The 15,990-nt window shown below is 44.4% G+C and overlaps 7 protein-coding genes across 11 annotated transcripts in view; 3 read left to right on the top strand and 4 right to left on the bottom strand.

The window, feature by feature from the left end:
- Positions 1-2,565, bottom strand: part of LOC108556305 (sperm flagellar protein 2-like) — a 5,515-nt gene extending 2,950 nt beyond the window's left edge. Inside the window, exon 1 of the mRNA XM_017912351.1 lies at positions 16-2,565. Within this exon, the coding sequence (XP_017767840.1) occupies positions 16-2,457 (2,442 nt within the window). The 5' untranslated portion in view covers positions 2,458-2,565. The remainder of the gene's footprint in view (positions 1-15) is intronic.
- Positions 2,566-2,761: 196 nt separating this feature from the next.
- Positions 2,762-7,563, bottom strand: LOC108556309 (beta-1,4-N-acetylgalactosaminyltransferase bre-4). Of its 2 annotated transcripts, none has more exons than XM_017912363.1 (5): positions 7,479-7,563; positions 5,682-5,847; positions 4,909-5,628; positions 4,626-4,844; positions 2,762-3,855 (listed from the first exon to the last, which is right to left on the bottom strand). In XM_017912363.1, the coding sequence occupies exons 2-5, from the start codon at positions 5,807-5,809 to the stop codon at positions 3,723-3,725; spliced, it is 1,200 nt and encodes a 399-aa protein (XP_017767852.1). In that variant the 5' UTR covers positions 5,810-5,847; positions 7,479-7,563; the 3' UTR covers positions 2,762-3,722. The 2 variants fall into 2 exon arrangements, with proteins under 2 accessions (XP_017767852.1, XP_017767851.1); XM_017912362.1 differs by having other exon boundaries at positions 5,682-5,850; positions 7,479-7,557.
- LOC108556312 lies at positions 3,886-4,619 on the top strand. The gene has a single exon (XM_017912368.1). The coding sequence runs from the start codon at positions 4,060-4,062 to the stop codon at positions 4,546-4,548; it is 489 nt and encodes a 162-aa protein (XP_017767857.1). The 5' UTR covers positions 3,886-4,059; the 3' UTR covers positions 4,549-4,619.
- On the bottom strand, positions 7,557-9,565 carry LOC108556310 (tRNA-splicing endonuclease subunit Sen2). 2 transcript variants are annotated; one of them, XM_017912365.1, is made up of 6 exons: positions 9,376-9,559; positions 9,191-9,326; positions 8,493-9,057; positions 8,273-8,430; positions 8,120-8,217; positions 7,557-7,869 (listed from the first exon to the last, which is right to left on the bottom strand). In XM_017912365.1, exons 3-6 carry the CDS (start codon positions 9,055-9,057, stop codon positions 7,569-7,571), a joined length of 1,122 nt encoding a protein of 373 aa, XP_017767854.1. In that variant the 5' UTR covers positions 9,191-9,326; positions 9,376-9,559; the 3' UTR covers positions 7,557-7,568. The 2 variants fall into 2 exon arrangements, with proteins under 2 accessions (XP_017767854.1, XP_017767855.1); XM_017912366.1 differs by having other exon boundaries at positions 7,803-7,869; positions 8,076-8,217; positions 9,376-9,565.
- A 122-nt stretch (positions 9,566-9,687) lies between these two features.
- LOC108556308 (V-type proton ATPase subunit H) lies at positions 9,688-13,245 on the top strand. 3 transcript variants are annotated; one of them, XM_017912359.1, is made up of 9 exons: positions 9,688-9,895; positions 10,392-10,473; positions 10,536-10,725; positions 10,783-11,001; positions 11,661-11,780; positions 12,119-12,613; positions 12,669-12,868; positions 12,923-12,991; positions 13,107-13,245. In XM_017912359.1, exons 1-9 carry the CDS (start codon positions 9,838-9,840, stop codon positions 13,228-13,230), a joined length of 1,557 nt encoding a protein of 518 aa, XP_017767848.1. In that variant the 5' UTR covers positions 9,688-9,837; the 3' UTR covers positions 13,231-13,245. The 3 variants fall into 3 exon arrangements, with proteins under 3 accessions (XP_017767848.1, XP_017767850.1, XP_017767849.1); XM_017912360.1 differs by lacking the exon at positions 9,688-9,895 and adding an exon at positions 9,971-10,167; XM_017912361.1 differs by lacking the exon at positions 11,661-11,780 and having other exon boundaries at positions 9,689-9,895.
- Positions 13,246-13,867: 622 nt separating this feature from the next.
- Positions 13,868-15,236, top strand: LOC108556311 (cytidine deaminase-like). Its single transcript, XM_017912367.1, has 2 exons — positions 13,868-14,687; positions 14,748-15,236. The coding sequence occupies exons 1-2, from the start codon at positions 14,579-14,581 to the stop codon at positions 15,149-15,151; spliced, it is 513 nt and encodes a 170-aa protein (XP_017767856.1). The 5' UTR covers positions 13,868-14,578; the 3' UTR covers positions 15,152-15,236.
- LOC108556313 (COX assembly mitochondrial protein homolog) lies at positions 15,179-15,764 on the bottom strand. Its single transcript, XM_017912369.1, has 2 exons — positions 15,635-15,764; positions 15,179-15,578 (listed from the first exon to the last, which is right to left on the bottom strand). Exons 1-2 carry the CDS (start codon positions 15,681-15,683, stop codon positions 15,262-15,264), a joined length of 366 nt encoding a protein of 121 aa, XP_017767858.1. The 5' UTR covers positions 15,684-15,764; the 3' UTR covers positions 15,179-15,261.
- Between the last annotated feature and the right edge of the window lie 226 nt (positions 15,765-15,990).

Here is a 15,990-nt window from a genome sequence, read left to right as displayed (position 1 = left end):
ATGTTTGATGGTGGCGAAATCGATGTGCTGATAGTACAAAGTGTATTTGCAGCCTTGATCCTCGTAGAACTTGTTCAGGATATCAACATGTTGCGGTTCTTTGAAGCATTCGAAGTAAGCCTCGTCCAAATCGCTTCCGTCCTTGCTCTTCATCTCGATGTAGGCGGTCAGGTAAGTCTCGTAGAAGGGAATCTCGATGGGTTTCGGATTGCCGACGAGTTTCGAATGTCTCTTCGCCTCGAACTTGTCCACGTCGCCCTCCATTTCGCGATCCTCAAAGTCCACGATATCCACGATACTGTCGCGCATCTTTTCCGTGATCGGCGGCACCGGCAACGAGGTAAGGATCTCTTCGAGAATAGCGGCCTGCTCGATGGTCTGCGGATAATTCACTAGCACCCATCCGTCTATACCTGTCAACGTTTTCAGGTATTCGAGGAACATCGTGCAGAGAAGATGATCGTTGGGCGAGTTTCCCAAGTTGAGCATTTCGAAGGCGATGCGACCCAGTTCTCCGCTTGCGGATAGGACGAGCTCTTCGCACGGGAATCTCACCGGAGTCTGCGATTCCTTCTCGTCAAAGTTCCTCGTCTCCGGCTTCTTCTGGTTACTGGATTTACGCTTCCCACCTTTCAACGTGCCTGTGTCCGAGGACTTGGAGGTGCGCGCGGACGTCTGCACCGCCTTCTTCGTATCTTTGACGAAGACCGCATCGAAGTACTCTTCGGTGGCTTCGGTCTTGAACTGCTCCAAGCAAAAGTTCATCGCATCCTCCATCTGGATTACCTTGATTCTGCGCGCGCTCAGCAGCTGCTCCAGAGCAGGTAAGTACGTGACATTCTGTATACCGTTGACGCAAGCGGCCACCGATCCCTTGACGATCTGCGGAGGCGGCTGCGGCGGTTTCTTCGGGTATTTGGCTAGCAGCATCCTGTGCACTATGTACCCCAATATGCTCATCCCCAAGTCGATCGGTTGCATATCCACGTCTTCTATGTTGCACAGCTCCCAGGGCCAATAGTTATTGCAGTACTCCTCGAAGCTCATGTCGTCGAGCGCATTCTGCCTTTCAATCTCCAACGAGTACTTCAGAATCAGCTCGGCGTCTTCGTGCTCGAACGGATTGTGGCTGATGATGTCGGAAACGTTCGGGAGTATGTTGAAGATCGGTTGTTGCTTGATGAACAGATTCGCGAGATCGTTCATCCTGCGACGGCTCAACTCTTCCCCGCAGTACTCCTTGTACGTGGATTGGTACAGAGAGATGTCGATTAGATCGTCCATCGCTTGTTTGCAGATCTCGTAATGCTTTTTCGCTTTCCTCGCGATCTTCTCCGCGTACAATCGCCGATGCAGCTCCAAATTTCTCTGCTTCTCTTCGTAGTAGTTCATGCGTGCTGCATCCACGTGCTGATTCTCCAGTTCCTCCTGCGCGTGAAACTGACTCTGCTCCTCTGACCTTATGAACTCCATCATCTTAAATTTGTTCTCCGCTATCAGATCCTTCTGCTGGCGCACCTCCAGCATCTTCGTGGTCATCTGCTGTTCGTACATGGACTGCTTCAGCATTTTCTTCGTGAAGTCGTCCTTGAAATACTCGTCCTGCTCGTTCAGAATGCGATCCCAGAGCTCTTTCAGCAGGAACTTCTGGAAGCGGACTTTAAGCTCTTTGCGCGCCTCCTCCTTCCTCCTCCGCTTCCTGATCGTGTTCATTATCTTTTTCGCGACCTTCGGATCGTTCTGCAAGCAACCCTTGTTTTTAGCCTCTTCCTCTTCCAGCAACAACTCGTCTATCGTTTGATTCAAACTCGGCGCGATCGTCGGCAATTTCGGTTCAGGCGGTTCGGGTAACGCGCTCGAAATGTTCTTCACCAGATTCTCGGAATGTTCCAATCTGTATTTGGCCACGTGCTCCAGGTACGCTTTGCGTGCGAGCGCGCTCCTCTCCATGAACGCGTCCATCTTCAATTTGCACCAATCAATGATATCGACGCTCCTCAGGATCGGTTCCGCCAACGGATTATCGAATTTCGCCGCATCCTGTTCCTCCTTCTCATCCTTGACGCTCTCAATGCTGAACCTCGTTCCGCTCGTGTCTATGTACTGATTGATCTTCCTCGATGTGATCACGTGCAACTTCTCTTTATCGTACAGGGCCAAGTACAATTCGAAGAACAGTTTGGTGGCGGCGCTTCCTTTGCCCTGAATCACCTGTCTGTACTCCTCTTTGGTGAACTCGATTCCCAGATTATTGATCGTCTCGAGGAACAGTTGCAGCGTGCTCTCGAGCGCCTCCGGATTACCAGTTTCCACGACCTCCACCTCGAATTCACCAACCAAATCGTAGCTACGCAGGAGTCGCGCCAATAGGGAGCTCGCGTTGAGCCCATCCCAACTGTCCGGACCGAAGATCACGCCCAGCTGTTTCGCGAACCAAACCCGTATTATCTCGCTCATCTCTATCTCTATCTCTCTCTCTCTCTGTACAAGACAATTTCAAAATCAAAATTTAATGCTCACTTAGATCACTTACCTAAATGTTACATCAGTTGCATATTTCTACATTCGAACAATTCCAATCACAAATCAATTTAAATTAGCAAGTTTATTATATCCTTATTTATATTACTAGAACGTAAATGAAGAATGTATTTATTTAGTCAGTCAGTTATTTAATTCAATTTATATAGTTTTCGTTGAAAATAGATTCTCTCTATATTTTTTTTTTAATTTAGTTATATATATATAAATATGAACGTGTTCTTCTCTTTTATTAATATCTCTGTCTCTCTCTCTCTTCCATCCACGCTCATCTTAACTCAGAAACAAATTATTTACAAAACAATATCGTTAATATAAACAAAACGAAACAAAAAAATTCGAGCCTCCTGCAAAAATTCAATTATTAAATCAATCACTTTGCCTGATTTATAAACTATATTACATATACATATTTTACTTCAGATCTGTGCTTCTTTCTGTTGCGCTTCAAGAGAAAACACATATCACAGAGTTTCCTAGACGAAACAAAATTGAAAAGTGTCATTTTGATCACCTCGCTAAGAGTAAGTACATAGACACAAACTATATCAATCTGCGCTAATGAACAAATAAAAAAAAATATCCCTTTCGATTTGAAAAATGCAAATATACAAACAAAGATGTATAACATATTGAGTGAGCGATACATAAATAAATTGTGCACATTCTTGTTTGGCACCTAGACAAAATCAAAACGGATACAAAAACATCTCTCACTTGTCATTATATCATTGACCATAAACTACTACCACTCTTCCATTTCTAAATAAATGCATCTCTTGTGCTACAGTTACCAGTCGAGATGAGAATGTGAAACGACAATGGTGTGTCCGCGTAGACTACCAAGTACACATGCGTTTCTATAAATGTTCTCGGTTTTGTTGCGTTGCTAATTGTTCTTAAGTTAAAAACAAACAAAAAAATACGAAAATAGGAATTGGGTCAGTCGCGCTGACTAGACAAAAGGTGCACGCTCTTCCTGGACCAAATTGAAGTTTACAAAATCATCTAATTTGTAGAAGATTCGCTGCCATTCGAGTATATGATTATTATTGTAGTTGTTGTTGTTGTTGCTTTCTGTTGAGTTTGTGGCCGCCGCTGGGTTGTTCCTGCCGTTGCTGCACGAGGAACGACAGCATCGCCTTTAGTCATCTGCCCAAGAGGTCGACCAACTCGCGCCATCAGCTGCGCGGTCCGATCTCCACCAGCAACCAGGTGTACAGCAGGTTACGCTTCATCTTCTTCACCTCGTACTGCAGATTCGAAAGGCCGTCGCTGTCGTATTTGATTTTGCCGGTCTTCAACGTCTCGTACCTACAACGAACGAACGAAAAGAAAAAGTTAAATTGCTGCAATGTTTGTTGCATACGTGTTGCATAACGAAATAGAATATAAACAACGGAGTTAATCGAGAGGGCAGCAAATAACAAAAATCGCGCGACGACGACAGCATTACTATTATTATTATTATATATAATTATATCGTGTGGAATTTTGCTATTTCATTTGAAAGCGGCGATGAGCGAAAACATGCACAGCAGCGATATCTTCAATCTGGCGGACGCCGCGAGGGGTGAAGCGAATCAGATCTTCTCCATAGGCGGATCACCGTCGTTCCGCATCAACAGGAGAGCGGAGACGAACAGCAGCGTCTTTCCGAGCGGATGCATGGGAAACGCGTCCGAGGAGACGCTGAAGAAGCGCAGGGAGGCGGCGATGGGACCACCACCGCACCCGGACCAAGAGCCGCAGATGTATCACGCCCGTGGCGACGTCCACGGTGACGACGAGGAGGAGGAAGAGAAAGGCGCGCTCGGAGAGCCGACCAGATCCGGGGAGGAAGAGGACGACGACGATGAGGTCGAAAAGACGGGGGTCAGGTTGAAGCCGACGCAATCGCTGAGCAACATTCCGAGGAATCCGTTAACAGGAGACGGCATAGTGGATGAGACGAAGAAGAGCGGAAAACGCGGCATGCGCAACAAGAACGCCCAATGGATTTGGTGAAGAAGCAAAATCCGAAGATCTTTCTTTTCTATTTCTATGATCGTTACTATTTACTATTTAATAAAGTATAAATTCACCTGTTCGGATTCGGTTTTTCCTTCTTGTGCGTGAGCATGGTGTAGCGGGCTATGGCGATGGGGTAGCGCGAAATGAAGAGGTTGTGATGCTTCAGTCGGTTGGCCATGTCGTCGTCCTCGCCGCCCCAACCCCAGAACGAATTCGAGAAACCGTTGAGAAGCTCGAAGTGTTCGCGGGTGATGGCCGAGACGCCGCCGAAAATAGTCGTGTAAGGCAATCTGTACAAAAAAAAGAACATTTAAATTATACATTTAAATAGAAAAAAAAAATAGTAATTCTTACTTGTATTGAAAGCTGTCTATGGCGACGCTCATGTGTCTCGGGTACTCGGGACAGGTGTACAGATTGCGCTCGTCCTCGGGCAGAAGGTCGATGTCGTGGAAGATGAAGCAGTCGAACGGTGCGATCTTAAGGGCCTCCTTGAAGCCGACGTTCATGAGCGAGGCTCGATTGAACGGGCCGCTCCCATCCTGCTCGACGATGAAGATGGTGTAATCGATCTGCTGCTTCCTGAGGAACGGATGCATGTGCTGGAGGAAGAGCAGCAGATGCTCGGCCCTGCATCGAAACGGTACGATCAGCGCCACCCTCTTCAGAACCTTGCAATCGTCCGGCGCCCAATGACCGCCCGGCTGCAACCAGCTGAACCTGTGCTCCAGCTGATAGATCGATGGGACCGGATACTTGGACACCTTCACCGAGGTGCCCAGATTCGGCGGATTCTCCGAGCACACCACCACTCCGTCCGTTGCGTTTCCAGCTTCGACGGTGGCTGCTTCAACTGATGACGTGCTGCTGACCGTACTACTGCTGCTCGAATAGTACAGAAGAGCTGTTGTGGTGGTGGTCGTGCTCGACGAGTTCTTATAATCCACAGCCACCGATCTGTTGCTGCTCACCCTCACCCTACCAACGCCACCGTTGCTGCTGCTGCTGCTGCTACCCGTCTTCAGAAGCGATTTTAGCAGCGGACTGTGGATCTGCTCCAATCGAACAACATTCCTAAAACAACAAAAATGAATGAATAACTAACAACAATTAGTTTTAATTATTACCTGGTGATGTTGAAGGCAAACGCGCTCTCGCCTCGCTTATCCTCGATGGCGTTGTAAAAGAACAGCAAGCAGAAGACGAGGGCCACGACGAAGACGAGCCCCTTCGATGTGACGGAATTGGGGAGCATAACTCAGGGCATCACCTGGAACCGCACCGGCCCAACCACTGCTACCAAAACAAATATACAATATGATGATTATGACTACGTTAAATGTTAAAGTTGGAGAGGCGGATGGAAGCGCGCACGAAACGCAGCAGCTCCAATTACTACCACCACCACCACCAAATGCCAACTACTACTACTAATACTCAATATCAACAACACACACAGCACCAATTCATTATCGAAAGATGTCAAGATGACATTCAAATTGTCAGACGTAACTTTTACTCGAATTGACTACCGCCTATCATTTCTAATTGGAAACGGATCAATCGCTCTTTTCATTTATTTTCTTTTTGTTCTTTTATAATTCGTTCTGTTACAAAAAGGCAATCCTAAATTGGAGTGAAAAGGTCATCAGTTCTGTTCTGTTCGATTCGATTAAATGACTTACAACATTATTATTTTTACATAGATGAAATGTATATGCTGAACAAGTGTTATTCGAGATAAATATAAACAAACAAAGATAAACAATTATAATTCTGATAATACAAAGTCCGAAAACTCCCGTTTGCAAATTAGTAAAGTCTCGAGACCCGACGTTTCTCCCGGCTGAATAACAGAGCGTTTTCACAAAGGCCGATCGACTTTCACTCTTCAAGTGCAATAAAACTAGAAAGAAACGAACGCCGCTGTTGTTACCAAACAGATCGTTGACTCGTAGCAACGATTAAACAAAAAATAAGTCCGAACGACTTTTCTAGGCCAACCAGAAACTTATTTATTGTTGTAACCAATGGAAATGTCAATGAACATTATCGTTCTCGTACATTTGCGAATTCGCATAGTGAACGTTACCATGGGAATAATAATAATAATCAAAATAATAATTGAGTAATTCGGCCCACGCGATTGCTCGTAATAAATCTCAATCGTACGCTTACGAGACGCGACACAACGCAAAATTTATTACACGTTCAAATATTTACTTACGAACAAACATCAAACATTTGCAGTAGCGACAATCGCTTTCCATCTGCAAACACGCGCGAATAATCGTGTGTTATTAAAAAAAACAAATAATAATAATGAATATAAACTATTTGATGCACGTCCAATGCGACGATCGAATGGCCTTTGTTCTCGATTTTAACGATAAACAAATGCAAACTGCGTTAGCAACGTCAAGTCTCGTTGGTAGGAAACGCGTAATCAGGCGATTTAATCTTAATATTTGGACTGAAGACGTAACAACATGTAAATTTCAATGGATACTTTCCATTTCGTATCGTCATGGTGCAAAAGTTAATATTGATAGATTGAATCGATATTTAACGAGTCTGCAGAGCACACTTTAACTATTATTCTGTAAAGTGATTAGCGAAAGCAATTATTACTAATTAAGTCGCGACGCATTCAACCTTTCATTTTGCTTTTGTTTATGTACATATTGATGCGTGAGGTTTCTCGAAATCGAGGCATATCAATGAGGAGCGCGCGTATTGATTTGTTGTTTTCTCTCCCCTTCTGGGGGCACATCTGCCCTGTCCACTCATAACCTCAAAACCGAAGAACTTGACGACTTAACATGTTTCGCTTTAGTGAAGGGGGCTAATTGTGTGCGTGTTGTCGTCGCTCACGTATTATATGTGTAGTTACAATGATGTTGTTGTTGTTTATTGTTACGAACCTTGAGATCGATTTTCATGATAGCGGCGAAGCGATTGGAAAGATTCGCGACACGCACATGTTACATTAACACACGACGTCGTCCTCCCTGTCACAGCCAAACTGACAGCTGCTGCTGCTGCTGTGCGGAAAACTCTTGATGGTCGTTGGTTGGTGGTGGTGGTGGTAATGGAGGGGGAGAAGTGCGTTGCGTTGTCTTTGCACGTCCGTCGGTGGGGATGGATGAGGGGGGTTCGGGTGGTTGGTGACGGTTGGCGATGGTGCCGACGCCTACATCCGGGCGTCTCTTTCCGACGTCCGAAATGCGCGCATCTTTTGTCTCGCACGCGACGCCGCAATCACATGACACACACACACATCGTGAAACGTATGTGCGCGCAAGAGGAAGCGAACTGGATGAAATACAAGAAGAAACAAAAACGTAATAATAATAATGGAAAAGTCTCGACGCTTTCAATTAACTCTGAGTGCGTGCGTGTATGTCTATGTGTATTAACTAATCTTGAAACGAAAAACAAACGAGCGCTCTCTCGACAGTTCTCAGATGTCAAAGATCGCATTTGTTTCAAGGCAACGGCTATTAACAACGAAAACGAACCGTTTTTTTTTTGTTGTTGTTAATCGTTCGAAACTGGAACCCACCGCTTCATTAGCACTTCCCTGACGGTGAGGCTGTCCACGTTGTCGTCACGCAATTCCTCAATCGACGAAGGCCAAATTAACTGGCAAATTAGTAATTCCTTAAAAACAAACAAACCATAAATAATACATTCTGAATGTAATTAAAATAATTACCTTTGCGGCGGTTTCGCACAATCTATTCAATCCCAAAAGGTCTTTCATGCTCATCGATCTTCGGCAAAGGTGATGCGCCCTTTCGAATTTCTCGTCCAAAACGTCGATGATCACGACAAATGCCGCGTGATGGGTTTCCGGCCCCTCCTGATACAGCACTGGACGATTTCCAAACAAAAGAAATAATCAATCTGAAGACAAAATATACGTAATACGTTACCGAAATCTCCACCGAATTTGCTACCCGCTTTGACCACCCAATTCCTCGACCGATAGTACTTGTAAACCGCGTAGTTCTGCGCGAAATCGACGTCGGTTTCGCGGAACTTCGTCCACATTCCGGCTGCATCCAATTCTGAGCCATCCTCGTACACCTTCAAGCAACCCAGATCCTTGGCAAGGAAATACGATTCCTCCAATCCGAGACACACGACCTCGCGAAATCCGCTCCTGTCCAGCTCGTACCTGCACTTCACCTCCGACAGGTAGTCCGCATCCTCCGCATCGCTGTCTGGAACCACCAAGACCTTTTGCGGTTTCTGCTCGCATCCCAGCGCCAACTTTCGTCCCGAGAACTGCCTCTCGCGGAGGATGCCGTCACGGTAGTTGGGGAAATTCCGTGAGAGATTCGCTTTGCCGAATCCGCCGCACCGATTCAACTCGGAACCATCGTCGACGGTCACCCTGAACCCATCAAAATGTCCAACGTAACAACGTCCTGCAGCTGGTAAAGCCGTGCACACGTTCAACGACTTCTGGAAGCGTTTCTTCTTCCTAGAGTCCATCTGCAATTCAATTCAAATGTATTAATAGAGAAATTGGGTTGCATATATCCTCAATGTTTACATAGTTCTATGGAATTCACGTGATTCGATGTATGAGACTAGACCATTATGATATAACGTAAAGTGTTCTTACCTCGTCAAATTAAGATTTAATTGTCTAATTGTTATCACCTGGATGTTATGGTCTTCAGTTTACAAGCATCTCGTTGAAATGTCAATTAGCTAATTACAGTTAGGCAACCATCGATGTTCACTTTTTTGACAGTAACCTACAATTACAATTCAAGTCCAAGTTACATTACAGAAAACATTAATTACCAGCTTGTTCTTCATTATCGATTATTCTGCAAGTTGAAATGTAGATTCAGATATTTCTTCTTTGAACATTCCACGTTGCATTCTCGAATGAAACGTATTGAAATATCGAGAAACATTGACTGCGTATCTTCGTTCTTCTTTTTTCTTGCTGGTACTATGGCGCCATCTGTGCAATCCGAATAGAATGTATGGCTTACGATAGGCAACCAAGAGAAATTCCATATATTGAGGTAATCTAAAAATAGGTCTGCGCCGCTGGTGACATCTAGATGGAATTGCATCGGCGGTTCGATGAACAAACAGTAATTGAGATCACAAGACTCGCCGCCGCCGCAGTCAGCTGATCATCTACCTGCTGTTCAGTTGTTTTATGTTGCTGGCCGCCTTCACGCGCATTGCGAAAGTAGGTCTTGCTGAGGGTGTTCAAACTATACGAAAAAAAAAAGTTGCGAATCGTCGAAGATGGCCCAGGATCCCAAACTGAAGGAGATCATGACATCGTTGGACGACGATAAAATCGGTAAAAGAAGCAGTTTTCTTATAGGAATCGGGATCGAATCGGAATTCGTACGTATAGGTTTCGGGGTGGGGGCCCATCCCTGAAAATTTGCAGGAGACGGCTCTGCTGTGCGCTTCTCTTTTGTTTAATTTTTTTTCTGTCTGTCGCTCGTTTGTTTCGTTCGAAACTTTTGCCCAACTTTTTGACGCGTCCGGCGCGTTCTATTTATAACAATTTCAGTGGAAATAATATAGTTTTCGCCGTCTTCACGCGCGCCTCACGTGACTCCAAATGTAAGTCGCACGCAACCGCTGCTACAGTGGCTACCCTGAAACAAAATTATTCACATACACACACACACGCACGCACGCACATACGTGTTCTGTACGCATCTATTTGTATGTGTGCAAGAATAAATTTGTAATCACAACAGAGTGGAAAATTACAATTTGCCACTGTTAGATCACCTCGAGTGTGCAGTACAAGTACAAGAGCAAAACTATGTGGGCCATTTCAGATATGCTCGCTGCAACCAGTGTGCTCCAGCAGAGGGCCACAGACATCCGATCCCAGCATGTCAACTGGCAGAGCTACCTCCAGTGAGTATCCATTTAAATTGCACAATCGCAAACGTACTCTCTACAATCTCCTATTTCCACAGATCGCAGATGATCTCCCAGGAGGACTACAAATTCATCGTGGCCTTTGACACCACTGATAATTCGCAGAGGGAACACCTCCTGAAATCCGACAAGCTGCAATGCGCCAAGACCTTCCTCAACCTGCTCGGTCACGTCTCCAAGGACCAAACGTTGCAATACATCCTGGTCCTCGTCGACGATATGATCCAGGTAATTGATATTCAATTCCTGAATTGGAATGCGATTATTGATTATAAATAATTGCAGGAGGATCGCACCCGCGTTGAACTCTTCCACGAGTACGCCACCAAGAACAAGGAGTCGGTTTGGGGTCCGTTCCTGAATCTGTTGAACCGTCAGGACGGTTTCATCACCAACATGACCTCGAGGATCATCGCGAAGATCGCTTGCTGGGCCCAAACGCCCATGGAACGCTCCGACCTGCACTTCTACTTGACCTGGCTCAAAGATCAGCTCAAGATGCAGGTATTTACGCATTCAAAGATATTATCGTATCGCTTTGCACTTGAAGCTTCTTTCGGTTAGATAGTTTTAGGTCTTCGCTTGCTTCAAAGCGATCAATCGCTGGGCTGCATTGTACATACAATAATTGGATATTAGATTAGTCGCTTACAGAAATCACTTTGTAATTATGCACCAGCAAGTAAATAAGCTTAACATTATAGTTTCAAAATTGTCATATTTGTAGATACGCACGCTATGCTTATTAATTTATAACCGATTTCTCTATGCAAGAAATTCGATGGTTTATTATTCCCTATAGATAGTTGTAACTACAAAATTTGAACAGCGCGATGTTTGTGTTTTTAACAGTGGAGGCAAAACCTTTCTGCTGGAATCTATTCTATTCATTAGAACTAACAATTAACGTTGTTCTCTTATTCTTGTTTCTCCTTTCCCCATTTCTATATCTCTCTCTTTTGGTAAAGGTGTGTGGTAAGAAGGAACTGTCTTCTCTATATTATTATTATTTTCAATCATCTCTTCCACAGCTCTCCTTGTGCGAATCTTCTGTATAAGATTATTATTTGCAAACCAACATGTTGATAATGTTTTTCTCTCTGTCTCTCTTTCTTTTTTTTTTATCGTTTCTCCTCGTCTTCGATCACAACTCCAATTTTTAGTACGACGAGCTGAAGGCTATCTATGACATCCGCGGAGACTTCTCCAAAGGCGAACCCCTGGAGCTCTACACTGAAGTGTCTTTCAGCATCGACGACCAAAGGGGCGAAACTGAACTCTCGGTAGTAGCAAACAAACAAAACACAGAAACAAACAAACACACCTTCCAAATTTATAGTTATTATTTTTTTTGAATTCTCATTAATTAGATCGTAGCCAGCCACCTAGTTTGTAGTGTTCATATATATATATAGTCGTATTATTATTGTACATAGATGTAGTAATTATTGCATGAGCATGCACCTAATTGCATGATGAATGGGTTTTTTTGTTGTTGTTGTTATGAAGAAAATACGTTTGCGCGACTGCTTTTTATCACTATATAATTGCTAATCCGGGAGAGTTTCATTAATTAATATTTATATATATATTTTTTTTAAAAATGATTTTCGACGTGCAGAACAACGAGTACATCCAATCGGTGGCCAGATGTCTGCAGATGATGCTGCGCATCGACGACTATCGCTTCGCGTTCGTCTCCGTGGACGGCATCTCCACCCTGCTGTCCGTCCTCTCCGGCCGCGTCAACTTCCAGGTGCAGTATCAGCTGATCTTCTGCCTGTGGGTGCTGACCTTCAACCCGCTGCTGGCCGAGAAGATGAACAAGTTCAACGTCATTCCGATCCTCGCCGACATCCTCAGCGATTCGGTCAAGGAGAAGGTGACGAGGATCATCCTGGCCGTCTTCCGTAATCTCATCGAGAAGCCCGAGGACGGTCAGGTGTCCAAGGAGCACTGCATCGCGATGGTACAGTGCAAAGTTCTTAAGCAGCTCGCCATCCTCGAGCAGAGGAAGTTCGACGATGAGGACGTGTCCGCAGACGTTCTCTTCCTCACCGAGAAACTGCAATCATCCGTGCAGGATCTCAGCAGCTTCGACGAGTACGCCACCGAGGTAAGATAACACTCGTTGCATGATACGGATCGATAAAGGGAATTGATTTCTGCAGGTCAAGTCGGGAAGGTTGGAATGGTCGCCCGTGCACAAGAGCAAGTTCTGGCGCGAGAACGCTCAGCGTCTCAACGAGAAGAACTTTGAGTTGCTGAGGATCCTTATCCATCTGCTGGAGACCAGCAAGGACCCCTTGGTGCTCTCCGTTGCCAGCTTCGATATCGGCGAATACGTGCGCCACTACCCCAGGGGAAAACAGTAATTGAGCATGACGAATGTAATGAATGATATTAATTTTTCTTCTATTTTCAGCGTGATCGAGCAGTTGGGCGGAAAACAGCTGGTCATGCAACTCCTCGCCCACGAGGATCCTAACGTCAGGTGATTATTGTAGCGGTGACGCGAATAGCGCTAAGTGATAATGATGTCGCTAAGTGATTTGCCACCTTCAAGCAAGGTTATCGAATAATTTGTTTGCTTTTGCGTTCGTTTTCAGGTACGAGGCTCTGTTGGCCGTGCAGAAGTTGATGGTTCACAATTGGGAGTATCTGGGCAGACAGCTGGAGAAGGATCACAGCGATGCGAAGCCGGGCAACATGTCCATCTCCGGAAAGGCCTAAAAGTGCTTTCAATGCTTGCGCAAAGAAAACAAACAGCAAAACAAAAAAGTATATGCATCCGTTTTACATTAGTTTATCGAGCGTACTAATTCTTATCCTTATTATTGTACATAAAGCGAATGGAAACAATATCACATTCCGTTGGAAACTAAACCGTGTGGTATAGTTTTTGATCAATTAATTTTATGTAAATATATATATAATATAATATATACACACAATGTATCAAAAGATGATATATGGATTATAATAATAATAATATTATTTGTAATTGATTCGTTGTTGATTCGTCTAGAGAATATTTCGTTTCGTTTTTGTTTTTAGTGAGTAGAAATAAAGTAAGAAAACTTTTACGCGCTCACACTTGTAATAGTATTTTAATTGATTTATGTCTCTCGTTGACAAAATAAATAGTCTAATAGAAATAATAGTTATTTCAATAAACATCCCAGACATCTAGTTTTAGATTAAAACCAGCTGTGTCTTGATTTGAGCATGTGATTTGATTTTACAACCACGCCCCTAATTAACACGCCCTGAAAATACTCCGTCTGCGCACTCTGTGAACGTTCACTCCAACTATTTTTGAATTCAAACGAGACGCGACATCTGTGAACACGCTCCATTTATCAAAACATATATTGAGCGCACCGAAAATTCATCGTGCAAATTACGATACATTTTTTTTTTGCAGTATTGCATATTTTATCGGAATTTATCAATAGATTCGATTTGGAAAAACATCGAGTCCATAATTGTGTTGGTTTTGTGTGTTTGTGTAGGAGAGAAAAAAAAACAACAATCGCGGAGAGCGCAGTTGCAGTTTGTTGTCAGGTAAATTACGTAATACCAGGTAGACTAATAAGAATGGAAAGAGCGAGAACTTGTTGTGTGTAGCAACTAATAACTGCGAAGAAGACGACGACACGCGCGCGCGACTTAGTTGAGCAATCGCGTTCGAAATAACCGTAACGAAACGAAACTATCGAATGAAATAGAAATCGAGCAAAAAAAAAATAGAAAGCTTTGTTTACGACTTTGTGCGATGATACATTGAGAATTTCGTGAGGAACAGAGACAGTAACAATAATACAATAATATAACGCGATAAAATTTAATCGATGAATGCAGGTGAATTTGCTGCAATTATATAGAAATAATCCATAATAATATCGCAAATTTATATCTGATTGAATATTTGAATGGGAGTGAACAAAGAAAGGGGAAAAGCGTAGGTCGTATCTTTACGGATACTGTATATAAGAATGAGCGGATATTATTGATTAATTCGAGTTAGCAGCTACGTGTCTGTCGACTTGATCGTCCGTCAAGGCAGAAAGAAACCGCGATGGAAACCAACGGCAATAACAACAACGGAACTACTTCCTCCAAGGTGATGGAGTCAAAGAAGCAAAGAAGCGACGACCCTCCGAGGATCGTCAAGTTTGAAACGCTCGGTAAGAATTGAACAATTGCGGGCAACACTCGTTATCGCTGCTGTGCGAATGTGGTTGCAGATGAGCGGATACAGCGGCTGCTGCAGGAGGCGGTGAAGGCGCGCACAGCTTCCTACAGTCCGTACAGCAACTTCAAGGTGGGGGCGTGCGTGGAGTGCGTGGACGGCACCCTGTACGGCGGCTGCAACGTGGAGAACGCCTCTTACCCGGTGGGCATCTGCGCCGAGAGGTGCGCCTACGTGAAGGCGATCAGCGATGGAAGACGGCAGATGCGATCGGTGGCGATCGTCGCTCAACAGGAGAAACACTTCACGACGCCGTGCGGCCTCTGCAGGCAATTCATGAGCGAATTCGGCGACGCTCCAGTCTTCCTCGCCAAACCCGATCTCCGCGACGTCCTAGTCACCAGCGTCTCCGAACTGCTGCCGCTCAGCTTCCAAATAAACGAGGACTACTCCTTCTGAACGTACGAAGAATGCACGCACGCACACTTCATTTATTATATATTCTACTATATTTTGGCATAATTAATAAACGTATCTACACTTATTACTCATAATAAATAAGACCTCTCTCAGAATCCGGACGTCTGCAGTTTCTGCTTCTGCTTCAGCGTCACCCCAGTCCTCCGGTATTCGCTCCTCTCCGCCAGGTACTCCTTCTTGCAACGCTCCTTGAACTCCTCATTGTTATACCACTTCCCGAGGCAACTCTTCAGGGCGCTGTTCTGGTCGCGGCACGTGAACGCCATCAATATGTTGCTGTCTCTGCAGCACTTGGTGAACTCCTCCACCTCCTTCGTGCACTTCTCCACCTTGGCGATGTCCCTCATCTTCTTTGGGATCATAACCTCTATCTCGACCTTCCTCAGCGACGTATCGTTCGGATCACCTGAAACACTTCCCCATTACACAACAAACGATTTCAATGAGCAACAAAACACTCACCGAGTCCGTGGGGACCGGCATTCTTCGAAATCTCCTCCGTCGCACCCATAATAATAATATTATCACGAACAGAAATACGCACAAAAAAGTGCGGTTATGTTTACAACCAATGATATTTTGACAATCAAACGAAATTTACAAATTCACGCACGCAATGAAATGTAATTTCTTACCTTAATTCTATCCTAATAAGACACGAGTTTCCTAACGTTGAAACAAAATAAAAAAACTAATTGTTGAAACTGTCAACAATTTTTGAATTTAAAAATAAATGAATGCAATTTCGATGCGCCATCTCGCGGATTATAAACACATCGCGATTGACTACATCGATTTGCAACATTTCTGTTATTGTT

The sequence above is a fragment of the Nicrophorus vespilloides genome, unplaced genomic scaffold, assembly GCF_001412225.1.
Source record: "Nicrophorus vespilloides isolate i.1.1-1 unplaced genomic scaffold, Nicve_v1.0, whole genome shotgun sequence".
In the NCBI taxonomy this organism is placed as follows: domain Eukaryota; kingdom Metazoa; phylum Arthropoda; class Insecta; order Coleoptera; family Silphidae; genus Nicrophorus; species Nicrophorus vespilloides.
The sequence above is the reverse complement of the archived record's forward strand: the minus strand, read 5'-3'. Positions and strand labels throughout refer to the sequence as shown.

What these genes read in the sequence shown, in the direction of transcription:
- LOC108556312 (XM_017912368.1), top strand. Translation starts at nt 4,060, where the DNA reads ATGAGCGAAAACATGCACAGCAGCGATATCTTCAATCTGGCGGACGCC.
- LOC108556309 (XM_017912363.1), bottom strand. Translation starts at nt 5,809, where the DNA reads ATGCTCCCCAATTCCGTCACATCGAAGGGGCTCGTCTTCGTCGTGGCC. An exon ending in ATAGACAGCTTTCAATACAA is followed by an intron (nt 4,845 to 4,908) that starts GTAAGAATTACT and finishes TTTTTTGTACAG; the next exon opens with ATTGCCTTACACGACTATTT. An exon ending in GAAAAACCGAATCCGAACAG is followed by an intron (nt 3,856 to 4,625) that starts GTGAATTTATAC and finishes CGTTCGTTGTAG; the next exon opens with GTACGAGACGTTGAAGACCG.
- LOC108556310 (XM_017912365.1), bottom strand. Translation starts at nt 9,057, where the DNA reads ATGGACTCTAGGAAGAAGAAACGCTTCCAGAAGTCGTTGAACGTGTGC. An exon ending in CAAATTCGGTGGAGATTTCG is followed by an intron (nt 8,431 to 8,492) that starts GTAACGTATTAC and finishes GAAATCGTCCAG; the next exon opens with TGCTGTATCAGGAGGGGCCG. An exon ending in AGGGAAGTGCTAATGAAGCG is followed by an intron (nt 7,870 to 8,119) that starts GTGGGTTCCAGT and finishes TATTTCATCCAG; the next exon opens with TTCGCTTCCTCTTGCGCGCA.
- LOC108556308 (XM_017912359.1), top strand. Translation starts at nt 9,838, where the DNA reads ATGGCCCAGGATCCCAAACTGAAGGAGATCATGACATCGTTGGACGAC. An exon ending in AACTGGCAGAGCTACCTCCA is followed by an intron (nt 10,474 to 10,535) that starts GTGAGTATCCAT and finishes CTATTTCCACAG; the next exon opens with ATCGCAGATGATCTCCCAGG. An exon ending in CACTACCCCAGGGGAAAACA is followed by an intron (nt 12,869 to 12,922) that starts GTAATTGAGCAT and finishes TTCTATTTTCAG; the next exon opens with CGTGATCGAGCAGTTGGGCG.
- LOC108556311 (XM_017912367.1), top strand. Translation starts at nt 14,579, where the DNA reads ATGGAAACCAACGGCAATAACAACAACGGAACTACTTCCTCCAAGGTG. An exon ending in CGTCAAGTTTGAAACGCTCG is followed by an intron (nt 14,688 to 14,747) that starts GTAAGAATTGAA and finishes ATGTGGTTGCAG; the next exon opens with ATGAGCGGATACAGCGGCTG.
- LOC108556313 (XM_017912369.1), bottom strand. Translation starts at nt 15,683, where the DNA reads ATGGGTGCGACGGAGGAGATTTCGAAGAATGCCGGTCCCCACGGACTC. An exon ending in TGCCGGTCCCCACGGACTCG is followed by an intron (nt 15,579 to 15,634) that starts GTGAGTGTTTTG and finishes GAAGTGTTTCAG; the next exon opens with GTGATCCGAACGATACGTCG.